A 20,556-nucleotide genomic window follows, 5' to 3' on the forward strand; every position below is an offset into this window, starting at 1 on the left:
ATGGTTCCTAGTCAGATTCGTTTCCAGTGCGCCATGACGGGAACTCCTCTTTTTGAATAAGCTTTGGTACCTAGTATTTTTTGAGGAGTTTGTCCATTTCATCCAAGTTGTCAAATTTTTGGCGGAAACTGCCCACAATATGCCCTTATTATTCCATCGCTTTGCTGTATTCTCTTGGGTAGAAGCGAGTCTGCTTTGTCCAGATCCAGACTATACGTCCACTCCATCAACCACAAACGCACCAGACCATCTTCTAGTTTATTCCAGAGGCAGCTGATGTGTTTGGATGACCCTGGGCTCACCAGCCAACACCATGGTGAGTGTCGTTTATTGTTTTGATCTTGCACCACTAAGTGGCCCCAGCACCGTGAGACCTGGGCTTCCCTTCAGGACAGGCTTATCTGGGTCCTGGGAAAGGCTGGTGGAGAAGACCTCCGGCTGGGTGTGTGATCTTGGAAGGGAAAGTCAGCCTTTTGGGGAAGAATCACGGCAGGTCCCTGGAACCCCGAATGAAACACTCAGGCTGGATGTAGGACCCGCTGGGACCACACCTTGAACTTCCTGAAGATTCAGTCGCTGCCACAGGGCACTGCAGAGATCCTCCCACATAAAGAGAATGAAGCCTGGTGGGGCCTGCTGGGGGACTCAGCTATCAGATGTGTTATAACAACAGTCAGAAAAATAACCCCTGACTTTTGTAAAATGCTTCGTAACTTAACAAGCATTTCCACCCGGTTTATGTAAGGCAACAACTATCAGCCTTAACTCAGAGATGCAGAAACTAAAGCTAAACAAGATTAACTTATTTGCCTAAGGACCAGAAGAGGCAAAAAATTGGGGTCAAAATAAAGGTGATTCTGGATTTCCGTTGTGGCACAGCAGAAACGAACCCGGCCAGTATCCATGAGGATGTGGGTTCGATCCCAACCTGCTCAGTGGGTTAAGGATATGGCATTGCCGGTCAGCTGTGGCGTAGGTCGCAGATGCGGCTCAGATCCTGCGTTGCTGTGGCTGTGGTGTAGGCCAGGAGCTATAGCTCTGATTAGACCCCTAGCCTGGGAACGTCCATATGCTGTGAGTGTGGCCCTAAAAAGCAAAAATAAAAATTAAAAAAACAGTGGTTCTAAATGATTTTGGCAATTTTTTTTTTGACATGCCTCTGCTCGAGACGTGCATTCTGACTCCACCCACCCTCAGCGTGGGCTGGAATGAGTGACTAGTTTCTAAAGAACAGAATGTGGCAGAACGAATGCTATCTACATGACGTTCAAAGCTATGGGTGTGAGTCTGTCCGCAATTTCGTTTCTCTCTCTTCCTCCGCTCCCACCTCCCAGGAATCCAGCCACTAAGGTATGAGGAAGCCCAGGTTGTGTGTCAATTTTAGCATCAACCATTGGAACTCGAGTAAAGGACCCCTGCAAGGTTCAGTGGGTTAAAGGATCTGGCCTTCCTGCACCTGCAGCATAGGTTGAAGTTATGGCTTGGACCCAATCCCTGGCCCAGGAACTTCCATGTGCTGCGGGTTCAGCCTTTAAAAAAAAAAAAAAAAAGGCATCCATCCATCACTCAAGTTTTGATGCTGATGTAGAAGCAGAGAATATATTCTTGCTGATCAATTCTCACAAACCTGCCCATCCCCTACGTCATTTCTCCCAGGGTTAGAGTTGGCGGCTAACCACCCACTTCTCAACCAAATCAGGGACCAAGCATCCCACTGGCTTCCCACTGCTGCCGCCTTGGGCAGGAAACCTCACGGCTGTTACCCTCCCTCAGGACCTGGGGCAGAGTTCCCCTCCTCAGAGAAGGAAGCCTTGAAGGGCCACTAAAAGGACGTCTCTTTGGCAGGGAGAGATGGAAGGTGACGGCCAGCATCTGCGACTTCTCCTTTCTCTGGAATCTCTACTCTGTTTCTCTTGGCAAAAATTCGGTTTATCTCCACAAATGTTCGGCCCTTGGTTTCAGGAATGACCTCATAGATGTAAACAGCCGTGAGGAGGCAGATACCCGCAAAGATGATGAAGCTGTAGGCGCCAATGACCTCCTAAGCCAAGAGACCAGAGAACAGGAGGGGGCGGAGGAAGAGAGACACGACAGGGACAGCTCTGGATGAGGCTTTTGTGAGTCCCACAGGGGCTTCTTGGTGACCAGTTCTACTTTGCTCCCAGAGGACTGGAGTAGCTAGAAAATTGGTTTCTGCTCTCACATCACAAAGGATGCTGCCTTCTAACAACAGGGCCACCATCTCCTCTAAACTTGAACGCACTCCTCTAAACTTGAACCCCCTCCACTCGCTCCCTCTCCCTGGCTCTAGCTAGATTTTTTTTTTTTTTTTGGTCTTTTTAGGGCCGCACCCACGGCATATGGAGGTTCCCAGGTTAGGGGTCGAATCAGAGCTGTAGCTGCCGGCCTACACCACAGCCACAGCAACGCCGGATCCAAGCCGCGTCTGCAACCTACACCACAGCTCACGGCAATGCCGGATCCTTAACCCACTGAGCAAAGCCAGGGATCAAACCCGCAACGTCATGGTTCCTAGTTGGATTCGTTAACCACTGAGCCACGATGGAAACTCCTCTAGCTAGCTTTGACCTTGGCCAACCAGAGCCCCTATATAATCAGCCTTTCAGGGCCTGGCTGCGGGGAGCTCCCTTCAGAAGACGGGAAACTGGTGTAGTTATAGTTTGGCCCAAGTGGTTCCACGTGTGTTTTATGGACCTTGAATGCGTCCGAGAGCACCGCCCCGCCTTGTCCCCTCCGCAGATGTTCCTAGCAGAAGGGGCCCCCCTATTTCCTGAATCTCCTTCGGCTTGGGGCTGGGGCAGGGAGTGGGGGCAAGGGGCCGCCCCTCCCCCCCACTCCCCACGGGCGTCCCCTCACCTGGATGGATGGGAACACGAAGCCCACGATGAAGTTGGTGAGCCAGTGCACAGCCCCGTCCACCAAGAAGGCGGCCGGCCGCGAGGACTGCAGGAAGATCTCCGTCCTCACCACGGAGGGGACAGGACCTCGGGGCAGAGAGCACAGGAGAGAGGGGCACGGTGGGCTCGCAGTCCCAAACCCACGCTCCCCTCGGAGCACAATCTCTTGCAGATGCCGAGGAAGGAAGCGCACATCTCTCAGCCAGCTGCTTTCATCCCCCGGGCTCCTCCGCGGTGCACCCACAGCTTAGCTCCAAGCTGAGCCTCTGAGGGTCTCAAGGTCACACCAAGGCCACTCTCCCCCACATCCTGAAATTCTCAGACGCGGAAGGGGAGCGGAGCTGAACAAGCGCTGGTGCCTGGGAAGTGCTGCCCCCTGTGGTAGATCTGGGAATGGCAGGCACCCTGCCTTAGGGCGGTTTCCAAACTTTCTTCATTGCGGAGACTTGCCAAAAATGTTTAAAGCCATTTCCCTCCTTAATCACCAGCCCTCGTGAAGTTTTAATAAGAGAGATATATCTGTTTATATACAGTATGTCTAGCTAAGTCTTTGTACATAAAAAGCATAAGATTCTGTCTCTTCCCAATCAGTTCCCAGCCGTCAGCAGGAGGGTGGAAATGGCCACGTTGAAAATGCAGTTTCAGTGGGTGGGAAGGGAAAGGGATTCAGAGCCTTGGAATGAGCTGCCCTTGGGCTGTCAAGTGGAAAACTCCTGCAAGCTGGTGAGGAGGGGGCCCTTTCCTCAGGGCTTGTGCCCAGAGGGGGCAGCGGTGAGGAAGCTACCCATGCTGTCCCCCTCCTCCTGTCCCCCAGGACTGGCAGCCAAGCGGCTCACGTGTCAGTCAGTCCACGATCTGCCCCCAGCAGAGGGGATGAGCCATGTTTTTCCCGGAGGATCCTGAGGCCAGGAGAAGCACAGCGGCTCCCTTCAGTGGGGGCGCAATGGCCCCAAACACACAATCCTGTGCCCAACAGGCTCTCCTGCCTCCACACTGGAGGCATGCTGGGAAACTCCCACTTCAACATCCTTCGACGTGACTGTTGGGTGGGTTCACAGCTGTATCCCCTGCCTGGCACAGCACAGGCGAAGCAGGTGTTCCCTCAGTGTGTGTTAGTGGAGCAATACCTTTATTTAGGTTTATGGACACCTTCTTCAAAACCAAGATTCTGGAGCTCCCATCGTGGTGCAGCAGCAACAAATCCAACTAGGAACCTTGAGGTTGTGGGTTCGATCCCTGGCCTCGCTCAGTGGGTTAAGGATCCGGCATTGCGTGAGCTGTGGTGTAGGTCACAGATGCGCTCGGATCCTGCGTTACTGTGCCTGTAGTGTAGCCTGGCAGCTGTAGCTCTGATTGGACCCCTAGCCTAGGAACTTCCATATGCCACGGGTGCAGCCCTAAAAAGCAAAATAAAATAAAATAAAATATAATAATTCTGCCGAGAAGATTCTAGTCCTAGGAGTCAGAGCTGCCTTTCCCCAAGCAGTGAGAACTGGGTTCAATTCTCAGGAGGACACACAGGGGAGGGGGAGCCTGGGGTCTGGAGGCTGCCCGAGAGCAAGGAGAAGTTCCCTGCCGGCATGTGGACAAAGGGATAAAGCAACAAGGGACTATAGCTGGAGGTGGGGGTGGGGAACCAAAGCCACTTGGGGTGGGGGGTGACCTTTGAGGCTAAAGTGAACGTGTAGAGGGTTTGGACACGAACTGAGGTGCCCCACTGGGGTGTGGCTGGCAAGAGTTCCCTCTCTGCAGAGACTCACCTCCTTGCTGGTCAGTGGACCTGAAGCTGGGCACCTCTGGGAGCCTCAGGAAATGGGGGAAGGCAACAGGGCTATGGTGCTGGTTGGCAGTTAGGAAATGTTTTTTTCTTTTTAATTGTTATTTCCCCAATACCATTTTTTTTTCTACTGTACAGCATGGTGACCCAGGAAATGTTTGTTGAATGAATGAATGTGGGCTGGAGAAAGGTAAACTGAGCTGAGGGCTGCCGGGTGGGTGGGAACCGGGGAGGAGTGGGGAGAAGGTCATGAGAACACAGTGTCGGGGGCGGGTACTCACTGGGCCCCATGGAATGTCCGGCGATGTAGGCGAAGACACAGATGACACTCAGGTATGACAGCTCAGCCACCGCGCTCTGGGGGGAGAGGCAGGGAGGTCTGCAGCCTGGGACTTCTGAGAGTCTGAGGCCAGGACCCCCGTGGGCAGATGAGCCCACCTTCCTGCCACAGGAAGGAGCCATGCTGGGATTTCTGAGCACCGACGTGGGCCTTCTGAGGGTAAGAGGGGGAGGAAGATGAAGCCAGCATTCTAGCCAGCAGCGGCCTCCGAGAGCCTGATCCAGAGCACCGCAGCAGGAAGAGCGCCGGCTCTTATGTATTCTCTGCCCTTCACGAAGCTAACCCACCGAACCTTCAGGACCCCACCCCCCACCCCCGGGGATGTCATCCTTTCAATCCTACAAATGTGACCCCCGAGAGCCTGAGCACCGGCCAGGAGGCCCACGGGTCCCTCAGGGATCAAGCAATGGCCCATGTCTGATGCTCAGCAGAGACCCGGACTCTACATCTTCCCACTGAATTGGACCAGGACAGCTGGCAGACCCCCATCTGTGCTCCCCACCACCAGGGCAGCAGATGGCACAAACTCAGGGCACAGACTTCAACCAAACTAACTACGCAGGGAACTATTTCATGACAGTTATGAAAAATGCCTAGAAAGAGGGATCAGCAAAGGGCTGGCATCGGAGGTCGACTGGGCATAGCCCCTTCAATGACGTCTCCAAGCAGCAAGATGACAGGTGACCTGGGAGAGGGGCAGCCTCCGGGAATGGGAGAGAAGGCTGCTGAATGACTTGGGGCTGCTGAGCAGAGGCGTGTGACAAGCTTGGATTCATGATTCAATTGGGACAACTGTGGGCAGAAGCAGGCAGGCAGGGTGGGTCCATTTCAATGCTTGAAGCAAAAGAGGAGACAGCTGTAGCTGGAGGGTCTTCCTGGACCCGGTGCCACCTGGGCAGCTGCCCAAGACAATTTTTCAGGCAGAGCCCATACGACCGGCCCATAGGTTGGAAGGAGGGAGTGAGAGGAAAAAGAGTGGATGCCACCAAGATTTCCAAAAGGCAACTGGCAATTATCTTTGTGGGCAATCACGAATTTTGTTTACTTCTTTTCACTTGCCTAAAGTCCCTAAACGTTCTACGAAAAACTTACTTTTTTTTTTTCTTTTTTAACCACCCTGAGGCATATGGAGTTCCCAGCCCAGATCAGATCCAAACCACAGTTGTGACCTATGCCACAGCTGGGGCAATGCTGGATCCTTAACCCCCTGTGCTGGGCCGGGAATCAAACCTGCAGATCCCACTGTCCCATTGCACCACAGTGGGAACTCCTTAGGTTGTTTTGTTTTGTTTTGTTTTTCGGTCTTTTTAGGGGCATGCGTGGCATATGGAAATTCCCACGGCTAGGGGTTGAATGGGACAGCTGCTGGCCTACAGAATGGCAACGCCAGATCCTTAACCAGCTGGGGGAGGCCAGGGATAGAACCTGCATCCTCATGGATACTAGTTGGGTTCATTACTGCTGAGCCACGATGGGCTCTCCCTTAGGTTGGTTTTAAAATGAGAACATAAGGTCTTTAAAAAGGAAACTTTGAAGTTCCCTGGTGGCTCAGTGGGTTAAGGATCCTAACTTGTACACCAGGGAGTCGTGGAGACAGACACGGCTGAGAGGGGACCTCCTTCCTCCTCCCCTCTCCCCCGGCCCCCCCAACCCCCGATCCCTCCCCAGGACCCCCTCGCCCCCCCATGGGCCCCGCCCTTACCCCCCACCCCAAGAGGATGAGGTCAGACCTGGAAGAGCAACGCCAGTGTCAGCACCAGGCAGGCGGAGCCGCAGATGCCGTAGCCGACCAGCAGGAGGCGCCGCCGCCCCAGCCGCTCCACGGTACCCGCCTGCAGGGCAAGGGAGGGCAGGGAGGAGCCTCAGTGGCGCGGGACGGGGAGTGGGTGCGCCCGGGATTCTTGGGCCTGGGCCCCCATTCCTTCCTTAGCCCCTTCTGCCCTTGCTGCCTGCTCTGTAGGCCGCCTATCCTGATTTCCGTGACCTTGACATTTGTGCCTCAGGCTCTGCACCCCTGCCCTTCTGTGTCTCAGGTGTCTGCAGACCATACCTCGGCTCCCTGACACACTGTGTAATAACCATGTTTTCTAGTTAATGCTTTTGATGCTTTGACATCTGGGGGCCTTGCTGACCTGGGAGGGACTGCGGCTCCTACTTTTAGCCAACTTCTAGAAATAGCAAACAATTCAGCCGCAGGCTAGGCCTTCATATGAAACCAACCCAGAGTCTACCCCCAACCCCATCGCCACCCCCTGCTCCATCAGGCTTTCATGCCCCGAGCCTGTGTCCTCCTGTTGGGATCATGCAGGGCAGGTACCAGACTACCAGGCACAGCCCCGATGCCCGGAACCCCCTGAAGTCTCTCAAAGTAGCCAGGCCTAAACCTGCTTACCCCGCCTGGCCTGTTTCTTCCCACCAAACCACAATAAACGCTCTTGTCCACCTAGGTCCCCTCGCCTCCCCGCCCGCCCTGGCGCTTCTCCATGTGGCCCTGTGCCCCCTCCCTTGGGGGCTGTGAGCAACAATCCCCCTTTCAAAGGCAACCATCTCCTGATCTGTCGTCCTCAGCACACCCACAAATAATAATACAACCTACATGTTCCAGTGGCACCTGCCATGACCTGCAGCTTCAGTTCACATGAGACCGCCGAGACCCTGGCCTCACACCATGAGGGTCCTCTCACCCACACACTTCCTTTTCCACTTTCAGGACACGCTCCTCCTGCTCAGCCTGCCCCTTCTCGATTATTCCCAGCTCGGGTCATGCTCCCTCCGACCAGCCTGCCTCTCCTTCTCTTTCTAATGCCGTTTTCATTCTACTCTGTGCAGCATCCCCAAGGGCGCCATCGCCAAGGCATCACCTCCCTCCATGCCAGGCCCTGGACAGTCCCTTTACACATGCTCCTTCCATTGTCCCAACAACCCTACAGACGGGGATACTCTCTGGCATTCAGTGAGGGCCCCACAGGAGCACGATGGCAATCGGCAATCGCAGTATTGCATAAAAATGTTAGGGGAGTTCCCTTCGTGGCGCAGTGGTTAACGAATCCGACTAGGAAACATGAGGTTGCGGGTTCGGTCCCTGCCCTTGCTCAGTGGGTTAAGGATCCGGTGTTGCCGTGAGCTGTGGTGTAGGTTGCAGACGCGGCTTGGATCCCGCGTTGCTGTGGCTCTGACATAGGCCGGTGGGTACAGCTCCAATTGGACCCCTAGCCTGGGAACCAACCAACCCAAGAAATAGCAAAAAAAAAAAAAATGTTAGACCTAAGACCAACTTTGCCGTCTATGCTCGGTACCCAGACGCTGCTCCTCAGGCAGAGAGGGGGTGCTGGGGGTGCTCCTGTCTTCCTGGCTTGGGTTTATCCAGGTAGGATGAAGAGGAAGAGGTCCCCTGCTGTGCCTGTGGTATACTCTAGAGGAGGAGGGCTCTGGGGACAGAGGGTGGATCCTGTCCTGGAGGAAAGGGGAGGGGCTAAGGGACTCTGCAGGAGGAAGGGGATGGACAGACTCCAGGAAGGGTGGAGAATGGGGTTAGGAGCCTCACAGCTCCTCCCAGAATCAGATGAGCAATATTTTCTAAAACCCGATACCTGCTCGGTAACTCAAGGAACAAAATAATGGGGAGTTCCCATCATGGCAGTGGAAACGAATCTGACTAGTATCCAAGAGGACGGAGGTTCGACCCCTGGCCTCGCTCAGGGGGTCGGGGATCCAGCGTTGCCATGAGCTCTGCTGTAGGTCGCAGATGCGGCTCGCATCCCGAGTTGCTGTGGCTGTGGTGTAGGCCAGTGGCTACAGCTCTGATTGGAGCCCTAGCCTGGGAACCTCCATATGCCTCAGGTGTGGCCCTAAGGAAAAAAAAAAAAAAAGGCAAAAACAAAGAAACAAAATACTGGTAAGATAACTTAAAAAAGTTCTATAGAAACGGCCATTGTGGTCGCCTGACATTGTAAACCTCCATCAGTTCACTTTTTTTTTTTTTTTTAAGCACAGGCATAAGTGGTTCAGATTTGAAATCTAAAACTCTGGCATAATAGTTTTGCACCAGCAATAAATAACACGCACATAGGTGCCATAACCATTGAACAAAGGAAGAAACGTGAGTGTGAAGGTATTTCAGTAGCTTGGTCAAGGTCACAGAAGCGGTGAGTGTGTTCAGGTCCCTCCAGCAACCCCAGGACCCATGCCCCCCAGCACCTCTCCGTAGCCTGGGGGGTTGGGGGGGGGGACTCCTGTGTGCCTACAGGGCACCAGCTCAGAGATGCCCGGGGGGAAGGACGGGCTGGGCTGCTCACCGAGATGACGGTCATTAGTATGTTGACCACGCCGACCCCCACCGTTATGTACTGGGAGTGAGTGGCCGCCACGCCAGCCGATGCATAGATGGTGTCCGCGTAGTAGTTGATCTAAAACACAAGCCCAAGGGCTGTGAGGAGAGGTGCAAAGGCCCCGCGCATGGCTTACCTTTCCCAACGACAATGCACAGTCCTGAGAGCCTAGGGGACCCTTGGGCCGGAAGGAGGCGGTAGTTGGCAGAAAAGAGCTGTGACCTGGCGCCTCGAGACTCGGCCTGGAGCGGCCTCTCCTCCCCAGCCAAGCCAGCAGCTGGCTCAGCTTCTCTCCTGGCCCAGCCCCAAGGATGTGGGTGACACAGCACTTCGGAAAGCCACCCATGCTAGGGCTCCTGCCTGGGCTGTGTACCACTCCGTGTCTCCGGTTAAGTGCCCGTGAGTCCCGCAGGCCTGATGCCACCTCTTCCTGACATGTCCCTTGAGCACCAGCTGGGTCACCCATCCAACCTCTGACGTTTCTGGAAGCAGCCCCCCACCCCTGGTTTTGCAGCTCTCCACCCTTCTCCCGATACCATCGACAGACACAATTATAGCAGAAGAACCGTGTTCACGGAGTTCCTACTGTGGCTCAGCAGATTAAGAATCCACCATAGTTTCCGTGAGGATGTGTGTTTGATCCCTGGACTCGCTCAGTGGGTTAAGGATCCAGGGTTGCTGCGAGTTGCAGCGTAGGTCACAGATGTGGCTCAAATCTGCTGTGGCTGTGACTATGGCTGTGGCTGGCAGCTGTAGCTCCAATTTGATCCCTAGCCTGGGAATCTCCATGTGCCACGGGTGTGACACTAAAAAAAAAAAAAAAGGAACTGTTTGTTTTCCACCACTGATGATGGCTGTGCTCCTGACCTGAGCCGTGTGGACCAAGCACCCCCCCGCACCCCCCACACCCACCCACCCCCAACCCTTCCGCACCCTCCCTGGGAATTGGAAATGGGTTCCAGGAGGTCCCAGCTCATCTCAGAGGGAAAGGGACTCCTGGCAGGAGATACTTTCTCCGGGGACTGAGAAGCAAGTCTTGTTCTGCAGCAAGAGAAGGACGAGGCTGTTTTGGGAGACAGAGGCCCCCAGGTTTCCTCCCCACTTCTGGGCTGCTCCTGACCCCCAGCCGCATCCCTGGCCTTCTGTGGTGAGCTGCTTCTGTAAATGACGTCTGGTTTTGCGTGAGCTGTTTCCAGGGTGCCTCGGTCTTTGCCAAGATAGAGTGTCCTGGGTACCTGGCGGCCCCAAACCTGGGACCACGGCTTCTCCCAGCTGCGGCCTTTCCCTCCCACTCCTCCTGGATGCAGGACTCTGCTCCGCACGCTCCGAACTCCGTGATAATACCAACACCACAGCGCTGGTACCAATGCTGCTCGTGAGAGTTGGGTTTGATGGACTCCAGTGGATGGCCGTTCTGAGAGGCAGCCTTGCACGGACACGTCCGGAGCCCCCTCCGGCCTCCACCCCCACCCCGCCTGGCCTGCGTGGGGCACAGGACGCCGTCGCCCGCATCCGTCACCCGCATACCGCATTGATCCCGGAGAGCTGCTGGCCGGCCATGAGCACTATGATGGAGATGAGCTGCCAGCGGACAGGCCGGAAGGTGAAAAGGTTGAGCACGGACAGGCGGCCCTCGGCCTGCTCGGCTTGGCCCTCCACACGCATCTCCTCCATCTCATCCTCCACATCTGCCCAGCCCCTCAGCCTCCGCAGAGCTGCAGGGAGCAGAGCGGGCCTTGCGCATCGCTGACAGATGTCGGGGCCCTGCCCCGGCCACAGGTTAACCCTTTTCCCAGGGTGGAACGACCCCTGGACCCCATCCAGTTCCCCAACACTGACAGTGTCCCCGCACCCCGGCCCTGAACCAGCTCACAGCAGTCAGCACGGGCCAACCATGATGCTGGCTCTGACCTTGACCGTGTTCCCTGAGGGACCACACCCCAGAGCTGCGCTGGGGTCACAGCACCCACGGCACGTCTGTCCCATCCCATTGGTGCCTACGTCTTGGAGGGCCTCTCCCCACCCTGGCCCTGCCCGTTCTCTGCTCTGGGCACTAGGGAGGGACCTTTGGCAGGCATGGGCAGGTGGCAGGGAGGTGAACAGGTGAGACACTCTAGGCAGAGCAGCCTGTATCTTCACTACCTTGTCGCGCTGTTTCTTCATCTCTTTTCTGAATCAGGGTGTAACGGGGGCTCTCGGGGAAGAAGGGCAGAGAGAGGAGCTGTAACAGTGCAGGGACTCCTGTGATGGCCAAGAGCACAGGCCAGCCTGGAAGGGACCAACATGGAGAACGTGAGACCAAAGCCGCAGGGAACCCTGGGCTCTGGGAGCCTCCCGCCGCCTTCTGCATGTTCTGACTCTCCTCTTACAGAGCTGCTCACCACGTGGTTCCAGCCCTTGGCCAGAGTCAAGGACAGCAGGGACTTAGTCCTTGCCAAGATGGGGCTGCCTAGGACCCCCACAAAGGGGTTCCACATTTGAAAACGGAGAAAAGAATTATAATTTTAAAAAGATTATGCTGTTATTTCACTCTGCAGGAAGAACTTTGCTTTTCTCAGGAACAGTATATGATTTCAAAGTGTGATCCCTAGAGAATGGGAAACTGTCTTATTGCTCACTTTATGGATCCATCTCAATAGAGGCTGGGGTCGGGGAGGGGGCTGGAGCCAGCACTGTGGCTGTGTGAGCTCCTTCTGGAAGGTCTGGGTTAAGGGGCAGTATTGCGAGTTAACATAGCCTTGCTAGCTCTGATGGGAACTGCATGCGTTATTTAACTTCTCTAAGCTTCAGTTTTCTCATCATATCATAAAGACGACGACGATGATGGTGATACAATGCCGGCTAAAGGGAGTTCCCGCTGCGGCACAGTGGGTTAAGGATCTGACGGCAGGGGCTCAGGTCGCTGCAGAGATGCAAGTTCAATCCCTGGCACAACACAGTGGGTTAAAGATCCAGCATTGCCACAGCTGTGGCATAGGTCTCAGCTGCAGCTGGATTTGATCCCTGGCCTGGGAACTTCCATATGCCATGGGTACAGCAAAAAAAAAAAAAAAAAAAAAAAAGCCCTCTAAAAAGTGGTGAGAGTGAGAGGCACACACTGGGCATCAGTAGAGGCAGCTCTTGGCAGTAGAGGCTCAGCCGGGTTTCCATGCAGATCCGATTTGTTCAGCTGCACTGGGGCAGTTTGGGAATCCTTAAAACTAATAACCTTGGGAATTTTTTGTGGCTCAGCGGTTAACCAACCCGACTAGAATCCATGAGGATGTGGGTTCGATCCCTGGCCTGGCTCAATGGGTTAAGGATCCAGCGTTTGCTGTAGCTGGGGTGTAGGCCGGTGGCTATAGCTCCAGTTCAACCCCTAGCCTGGGAACCTTCATATGCCGTGGGTGACGCCTTAAAAAGCAAAAAAACATAAAACAAAAACAAACACCTAATGACCTTTCACTCAGCACCTCCTGGGTTCTGAGTGTTTTCAAGATACTGTGGGGAATTCAAAGACACAAATCCATCCTTGAGGGATTCCTATGGAATTCAGGTAATTTGAAAATGTTTACAAAAACAACCAAAACCAGCTGAGGAAACAGAACCAACCAGAAGGAAATACCAAGTGCCACAACCACCCAGGTGACAGTGACAGCGGCTCTAGACCCACCCCCTCTGCATCCAGTGCCCTTGCTGCTGGACCATTCCTACAGCAGCCAAGTACGCTCTTAGCTGTTTCCCAGCTGAAAAAAACAAAACAAACAAACCCAACTTTCTCTCCAGCTTACTTCCCCCCCAGCTACCATCCAACCTCACTCCTTCCCTTTAAAGCCAAACCCCCAAGGATCGTGTAGGCTTGTCTCCCATCCTGCCCTCCCAGGCCTGAGCACAGTTTGTCCACATCGTTCACCCAAACTGCCCTTCGTCAAGGTCACCCGTGCCCAGCAAGCCATGCATGGCCCTACCTAAAGGTCACCTCTCTGCCTCATCTGACTTGACCCGCCATTCCCAGGGGCACACCTGAGCAGTGCTGGGACCCCAGGCCCGCGGCCCCCATGTGACTCTAAGGCTCCCTCTTCCCCTGGACCTTGGTGAACCATGGGTACCTGTGGGGTTGCCTAGGATGGCCTGCAAGCTGAAGATCTGTGCGAGGAAGACTCCCACGATGCCAAAAACTTCTGTCATTGTTCCCAGCGTGCCTCTAAGGTTCTTGGGTGCTAGCTCTCCCAGGTACATGGGAAGGGCACTGTAGGAGATGCCTGGATGTGGGCAAACAAAAGTCAGAGGAGTAGAGACACAGTCCCAGCCTCCTGGGGCCCTGGGAGCCTGAGACTTAATTCATCTCATAGTCCCTGAGCTTCTTGGTGGGGTCAGCCACCTCTGACAGCTGGCACAGCCTCCTCAACTGGCCCCCGCCTCCTTCCATGGAGATGGAAATAGGGCCACGTGGACTGTTTAGTTCTCACTCCTAAGGAAACCCTTCCAGGCTCCTCCGACGCCCAGGGGACACAAAAGGCGTGATTAGGGTATCCTTCCCTTCCCAGCTGCAGAGCTGGGAACGCTGTGTGCCTGGAGGGTGGCACTTAAAGACAAGACTTTGGGAGGTCCTGATGTGGCCCCATGGAACTGGTGGCATCTCCACAGTGCCAGGACTGAGCTTCAATCCCCGGACTAGCAGAAAGGTTTAAAGAATCCGGCTTTGTTGCAGACGTGGAGTAGGTGGAAACTCCAGCTCAGATCCCATCCCTGGCTTGGGAACTACACATGTCCCGGGGGGGCAGCCAAAAAAAAAAAAAAAGAAAGAAAGAAAGAAAGGAAAGGAAAAAAAAGAAGTAAATCTTTGGCTTTGGATTATTTTCTGATTTTTCTAAAGCACAGCTTCTTAATTGTATCACTTTTTAAATTTTTAATTAGAAACTACTATAGTTAAGAAACCTTCCTGGCCTGCTGAGCGAGGCTCCAAATTCTGTATTCCTTTTGTTTGAAGCCCCTCCTCCTCAGCATGAATTGTACATCCTCCCTGGAAAAAATCTTGTAAAACTTTATCAGTTTATACTTCAAGGTAGCAGTTCCCATCCTGGCACAGTAGAAACGAACCTGACTAGGAGCCATGAGGTTGCGGGTTCGATCCCTGGCCTCGCTCAGTGGGTTAAGGATCTGGCGTTGCTGTGAGCTATGGTGTAGGTCACAGATGTGGCTTGGATCTGATGTTGCTGTGGCTGTGGCGTAGGCTGGTGGCTACAGCTCCGGATGGACCCCTAGCCTGGGAACCTCCACATGCAGCAGGTGTGGCCTTAAAAAGAAAAGATATATATATATATAATCAAAGTAAAAGTGTGTTTTTGAAAATCCTTCCCTGATAGATTTTGTTAAATAAGGGGAAAGGGAGAGAGAGCATGAGGTTTGCAAGGGACTGGGGATGGAGACAAGAAGACACCCCCAAAGGGGAGTTCCCTGGTGGCTCAGGGGGTTAAGGATCTGGCGTTGTCACTGCTGTGGCACAGGTTCGATCCCTGGCTCAGGAACTTCACATGCTGCAAGTACATCCAAAAAAAGAAGGAAAAAAATAAATAAAGAAAAAGATACCCCCAATGGGAAAAGAAGCATTCAGAGCCAGAAAGACCCTTTGCTGGCCCTGCTTCCAGCCTTGGCCGATGTACATGACTCAGACCCTTCCCCCCCACGGGCGACCCTGAGCTCCAGCTTGGGGCGTCAGCCGTCACTGCAGGCACCTGCACAGACTCCCAGCATCACTCGAGAAAAGATGATCAGCTCGAAAGCCTTGGCCACTTTGCTGACTCCCATCAGGATGGCGGGGATGATGGCGAAGACGTTGTTGATCAGCAGGGTCCCCTTTCTGCAAGGACAGCAGAGCCCAGAGGGCGGGGGCTGAGGCGGCAGAGGCACTCCTGACACCCACTCCTAATCTCCAGGTCAGCTGTTTCAGAAGTGCCAGGAATGTGCCTGAGAAGGGCTGCCGGCTGGGAAGGACAGAGCGCAAGGACCAGTGGGCAGAAGTCCCAGGAAGGGGGGGTTTGGGGTCAGCAGGGTGGGTCTGGGAACAGTTGGAGCTTAATGAAACCAGTGGGGAAGGAAAAAGGCCTGGGCTGCCTCTACAGGTAGGGAGCTTCCTGTCACTGGTGGTATTCAAGCAGAGACTAGACTAGAGGAAGACTGTCAGGAATGTTGAACAGGGGAGCCCCACGAGTGGTGGGAGACAGAGTTGGATCAGATGATCCCTAAGACTCCTCCCAAGGCTAAAACTCCCATGAGTCTCTGAAGGGGAGAGAGGGAGGGTTTGAAAAACAGAACTGTGCTGGATGCTCCTGATTGCCCCCGAGATCCACCCCTACCTTCCAGAACGGGCTCTCTACCTCGTGCTGACTTGCACCAATGGCTCCCTTGGCCCCCTCACCCCATCATCTGGCTCAGGTCTTGCCAAAGACGAAAGCAGCAGTGGATGGGGAAGGAAGACGGTGCCCTCGCTGTAAAGGGGCTGTCGGCTGCGTCACCTGTTCTGAGTTCCCCGTGTTGCCGTGAGCTGTGGTGTAGGTCGAAGACGTGGCTCGTTCCGGCATTGCTGTGGCTGTGGTGTAGCCGGCAGCTGTAGCTCCGATTCCACACCTAGCCTGGGGACCTCCATCTGCCGCAGGTGTGGCCCTAAAAAAAAGCCTGAATTATGAAAAAACTGCAGTACACTGAATGTCTTCTTTATTTAAGTTCATAACAAATGACAAATTAATTGTTAATCAAGTCTCCATAAGAAGAGGTCCTATGGATCCTGCTTTAATAAACAATGAATTTTTTTTTTGTCTTTTTGCCATTTCCTGGGCCACTCCCGCGGCATATGGAGGTTCCCAGGCTAGGGGTCCAATCGGAGCCGTAGCCACCGGCCTACGCCAGAGCCACAGAAATGCAGGATCCAAGCCGCGTCTGCAACCTACATCACAGCTCACGGCAACGCTGGATCCTTAACCCACTGAGCAAGGGCAGGGACCGAACCCGAAACCCCATGGCTCCTAGTCGGATTCGTCAACCACTGCATCACGACAGGAACTCCAACAATGAATTTTTAATTGCCAATATTTTCTTTTATGCATGAAACCTGAATTGCTACAGTTCTTTAAAGATTCGTTCTCTTCAGAGGGCTTCCCATTCACACCCACCCAAACCACCACTCTTGGCACACCAAGTCCAAGTGTAACGGTGAATTCCAAAGAGAGGGATCCGGCCACACGGAATTCCATGGGCCTCACCGTGAGCCCTCGGCTCCCTCCCTTCCTTCCTGGGAACCTTGACCCGGGCGTCCCTCCTTATCTGCAGTCATGGCTTTGCAGCACTGGGCTCAGGCATCAAGATGAGTGAGTCCGTGTAACCCAAGCAAAGTTCAAGACCTTGTTTGCATCTCAAACAAGACACGAGCCGGGGCACGTGGAGGGACTCAGTCTGAACCCCAAGCCTCAGAACAACATCGACCAGGTCGCCCAGGGGGAGGCTGCAGCTGTGACAACTTGGAGCCACAGGGCACGTGACCTTGGTTGAAAGCCAGTCAACAAGCATTTGTGGAACACCTGCCAGAAGTGCTGATGAGGCTCCCCACTGATTATCATCAAGACTTTGCTCTCAGAGGCTACACCGCCTCTGCGGGGGCGGGGGGTGGGCTGGGGGGCAGGGGGTAGCAACTGAGGGACTGCTGTTCCCGTGCAGCTGACAAGGGGAAGGAATCTCAAGAAATTTAGAGACTTGCTTTAGGGCGTGATGTGTATGCCAAGTGGGGCTGGACTTCAGGCTTCCTGGTTTCAAGGTCACCCAACGCCCCACTGTCAGGGATGCACAATCGCCGAGAGACAGCGTGGTTTCCTAAGGTGGATTCTGAGTGACGGCAGCACCCCTTCTCTTTACCTGCCACATCTGTCAACCAGCAGGCCAACAACCAGCGACCCCACCAAGCCGCCCAGAGGAAACACAGACACAGTGCAGGACCAGAGCAGCAGCATGACCTTCTCGTCCATGAAGGTTCCATGTCGCTCGAAGAAGGTTTCATTATAAAAGGACTTCAGGACCTGGAAGACATTGTCCCGGCCGCAGCCAAGAAGATGGGGTGACTCGTGAGACATGAGGAGGTAATGTTCTCAACTGCCTCCTGTGACTGCACTGATGTACCTGTGCCCCCGGAACACAAGGATTCTCTACCATTACGTGGAGGTAAAAAGGCCTGCTGTGTGATGGGGTTACTAGACTGCACAAAAAGCTGTTGCACATTCACTGTTAAAAATTCACTTTGGGAGTTTCCGTCATGGCTCAGTGGTTAACAAATCTGACTAGGAACCATGAGGTTGTGGGTTCCATCCCTGGCCTCTCCCAGTGGGTTAAGGATCCGGCATTGCCGTGAGCTGTGGTGTAGGTCGCAGACTCGGATCCTGCGTTGCTCTGGCGTAAGCCAGTAGACCCCTAGCCTGGGAACCTCCATATGCTGCAGGTGCAGCCCCCCCCCCCCAAAAAAAATTCACTTTGGAGTTCCCATCATGGCTCAGTGGTTAACGAATCTGACTAGCATCCATGAGGACGCAGGTTCGATCCCTGGCCTCGCTCAGTGGGTTAAGGATCCAGCGTTGCCATGAGCTGTGGTGTAGGTAGCAGACACGGCTTGGATCCTGCATTGCTGTAGCTGCGGTGTAGGCTGTGGCTGCAGCTCCGATTAGATCCTTAGCCTGGGAACTTCCATATACCGCGGGTGCGGCACTGAAAAGACAAAAATAAATAACATAAAATAAGATAGCATAAAATAAAATAACATAAAATAAAATACAGCAGGACTCATATACCCAAATGAATGGGAATAGACACTGGGCCCTGTCATTGCCCTTCCAGGGACTTTCTTCCTGTGACTGTTCTCTGTCTGTCCTACATCACTGGTCCTTCCTTCTTCTTCTTTTTTTCTTTCTATGGCTTCACTCTAGGCATATGGACGTTCCTAGGCCAGGGATCAAACTGGAGCTGCAGCTTCCAGCCTACGTCACAGCCACAACAACACCAGATCCGAGCCACATCTGTGACCTACACTGTAGCTCATGGCAACACAGGATCCTTAACCCACTGAGCAAGGCCAGGGCTGGAACCTGCGTCCTCATGGATACTAGTAGGGTTTGTCACTGCTGAGCCACAAAGGGAAAACCTCCTTCTTTTTTTTTTTTTTTTTGCTTTTTAGGGCTGCACCTGCAGCATATGGAAGTTCCCAGGCTAGGGGTCAAATCAGAGCTGCAGCTGCCGGCCTACACCACAGCCACAGCAACACAGGATCCGCGCTGCCTCTGCAGCCTGCGTGGAACTCCTCCTTCTTTAAATCATCTTTCTTGTCACTATATGAACACGACTCTCACCCTGTAAAAACCTAACCCAACCCCCTCATCTCCTTTCACGAAGCTTCATTTTTTGCTCCCCTGGGCTGCAAAAAGCTCCACTCCAACCCCTTCTCCCTTGAACCCACTCCAATAAAGTTTTTGCGCCCAGCTCTCAACTCAGCTGCTCTGGTCAAGGTCAATCATGCCATTAGGTCAAAGACAGTGCTAAGCTCTCAGTCCTCATCTGGACTCATCATCAAGGCCTGTCCCTCCCTTCTGACTCACATGCTTCTCTAGGTCTTAGGGACAACCTTTTTCCTTTGCTCCCCCTTACCCCAGTCCCGGCCCCCAAGGGTTTAGTCCTTGACCCCATTTTCTTTGTCATCTGCAAGTGGCCTTCCCAGAGGGAGGGCAGTAGGATCAAGGCCCAAAGGGACTGGGCTGGGACTCCAAGCTGTCCCCTCTCACCCCCTTCCCAATGTGCCTAGAAAGGCTGACACCCCTGGAATGAAGCACCCTAACAAGCCTGGCCATCCCCAGGTATCCGGGGAGGATTAAAGGAAGACCACAGCTTCCGGGAAGAGACGGCGCCTTCCTGAAGGAAGGGGGTGGGCTCCCCAGAGTGAGATGGCAGCCGTCCCCTGCCCACCTCATGCCCACCTTATGTGGCGTGTTGACCACGGCGACGTTATAGCCGTACTCGAAGGCCGAGCCAAAGGCTGCACTCAGCGTGGCCAGCACCAGCGTGGGTTGGAGCCGCTGCAGAAGAGGAGGTCTGCGGTCAGGGACTCCTTGAGGCTGGTTTGGGGAGCTGCCCGAAGTGGGGGGAGAGGACCGCAGGCCGTGCCCAGGGAAGTGGGGACAGCGGCCCGAGGCCGGGGGCAGTGGATGGCATCATTCCCTGTTCCTCGCAGGTATCCTTCAAGATGGTTGAGCATCACTTCTGGGCCTGGCCCTTGGGTGAAGTAGGGGGATGCGTCTGGGAAAAGGCCCAGCGTGCCCTGTCCTGTGGAGCTTACCTTCCAGGGAGGGGAGGCCGGAAAACCAAACCAAAATGAAACAAAAACGACAGGAACAAATCACGCTCTAAGGGCCATAAAACAGGTAAAGGGATAGACACCAATGGGGGATGGGGTGGGGCGGCCTCTCAGACAGGGTGCTTTTGAGACAAGACCCGGATGGATGAGATGAGCCTGTGAGCATCTGGGGACAGAAGAGTCCAGACCGAACGGAGCAGCAGAGGCCAGAAGGACACGCGTGGCTTGTATTTCCCTCCAGGACAGGCCCCCAGGAAAACCAAGGCTACCCTCTCCCCCCGCCCCCCGCCACCCCTCCGCACCCAGGCCAGCTCCAGGGAACTGGCCCCAGGGCCAACGAACTGGGGCAGGGTCTGTGGCTGCCCGAGTCAGCGCCCCTCCGGGCTCTACACCCCGGACCCTCTCTCCCCACCTCCTCTGCTTGCCTGTCACCTGCACCTTTGATCCCCACCCCCACCATCGGCTGCCCTCCTGCAGACAGCCCTCAGCCCTGTGCTGCTGGCCAACCAGCCCCGCAGAGAAGAGCAGAATCAGGGCACCTTCAGAGGCTGGGGGAGCAAAATGGGGGTGAGGATCTCCCACACTTCCTTAGACGTGGAGCCCCTCCCCTCGCTTGTGTCTGAGCTGAGATGTTTGGGAAGCTCTCTCCCACTGCCCCCTGCGTTCCCAGGGCTGGGGGCTCCCCAGGAAAGGCAGGGGTGTTCTCTCCTTGCTAGAAGCACCTCCCCACCCTGCACAGTCCCCTCACCTGGTGGCAAAGGGATAGTGAGTTTCTCAGACTTGGCACTTACCCCCTCCCTGGGTGGAGGCGTCCCTGCCTCTTTTTTCTCCAT

The 20,556-nt window shown here is 54.5% G+C and overlaps 1 protein-coding gene across 2 annotated transcripts; it reads right to left on the reverse strand.

Annotated features, from left to right (window-relative positions):
* Positions 1–1,562: 1,562 nt before the first annotated feature.
* SLC2A7 (solute carrier family 2 member 7) lies at positions 1,563–20,556 on the reverse strand. 2 transcript variants are annotated; one of them, XM_047791546.1, is made up of 12 exons: positions 20,515–20,556; positions 19,347–19,445; positions 17,248–17,408; positions 15,078–15,202; positions 13,452–13,604; positions 11,506–11,631; positions 10,891–11,078; positions 9,331–9,441; positions 6,766–6,867; positions 4,977–5,052; positions 2,878–3,005; positions 1,563–2,041 (listed from the first exon to the last, which is right to left on the reverse strand). In XM_047791546.1, the coding sequence occupies exons 1-12, from the start codon at positions 20,554–20,556 to the stop codon at positions 1,823–1,825; spliced, it is 1,530 nt and encodes a 509-aa protein (XP_047647502.1). In that variant the 3' UTR covers positions 1,563–1,822. The 2 variants fall into 2 exon arrangements, with proteins under 2 accessions (XP_047647502.1, XP_047647503.1); XM_047791547.1 differs by lacking the exons at positions 19,347–19,445; positions 20,515–20,556 and adding an exon at positions 15,709–15,711 and having other exon boundaries at positions 15,078–15,198; positions 17,346–17,372.

Source organism: Phacochoerus africanus, chromosome 8 (genome assembly GCF_016906955.1).
Source record: "Phacochoerus africanus isolate WHEZ1 chromosome 8, ROS_Pafr_v1, whole genome shotgun sequence".
In the NCBI taxonomy this organism is placed as follows: domain Eukaryota; kingdom Metazoa; phylum Chordata; class Mammalia; order Artiodactyla; family Suidae; genus Phacochoerus; species Phacochoerus africanus.

What these genes read in the sequence shown, in the direction of transcription:
- SLC2A7 (XM_047791546.1), bottom strand. Translation starts at nt 20,556, where the DNA reads ATGGAGAAAAAAGAGGCAGGGACGCCTCCACCCAGGGAGGGG. An exon ending in CTGGTTGACAGATGTGGCAG is followed by an intron (nt 15,203 to 17,247) that starts GTAAAGAGAAGG and finishes CTGTCCTTGCAG; the next exon opens with AAAGGGGACCCTGCTGATCA. An exon ending in TGAAGAAACAGCGCGACAAG is followed by an intron (nt 11,079 to 11,505) that starts GTAGTGAAGATA and finishes TGCTCCCTGCAG; the next exon opens with CTCTGCGGAGGCTGAGGGGC.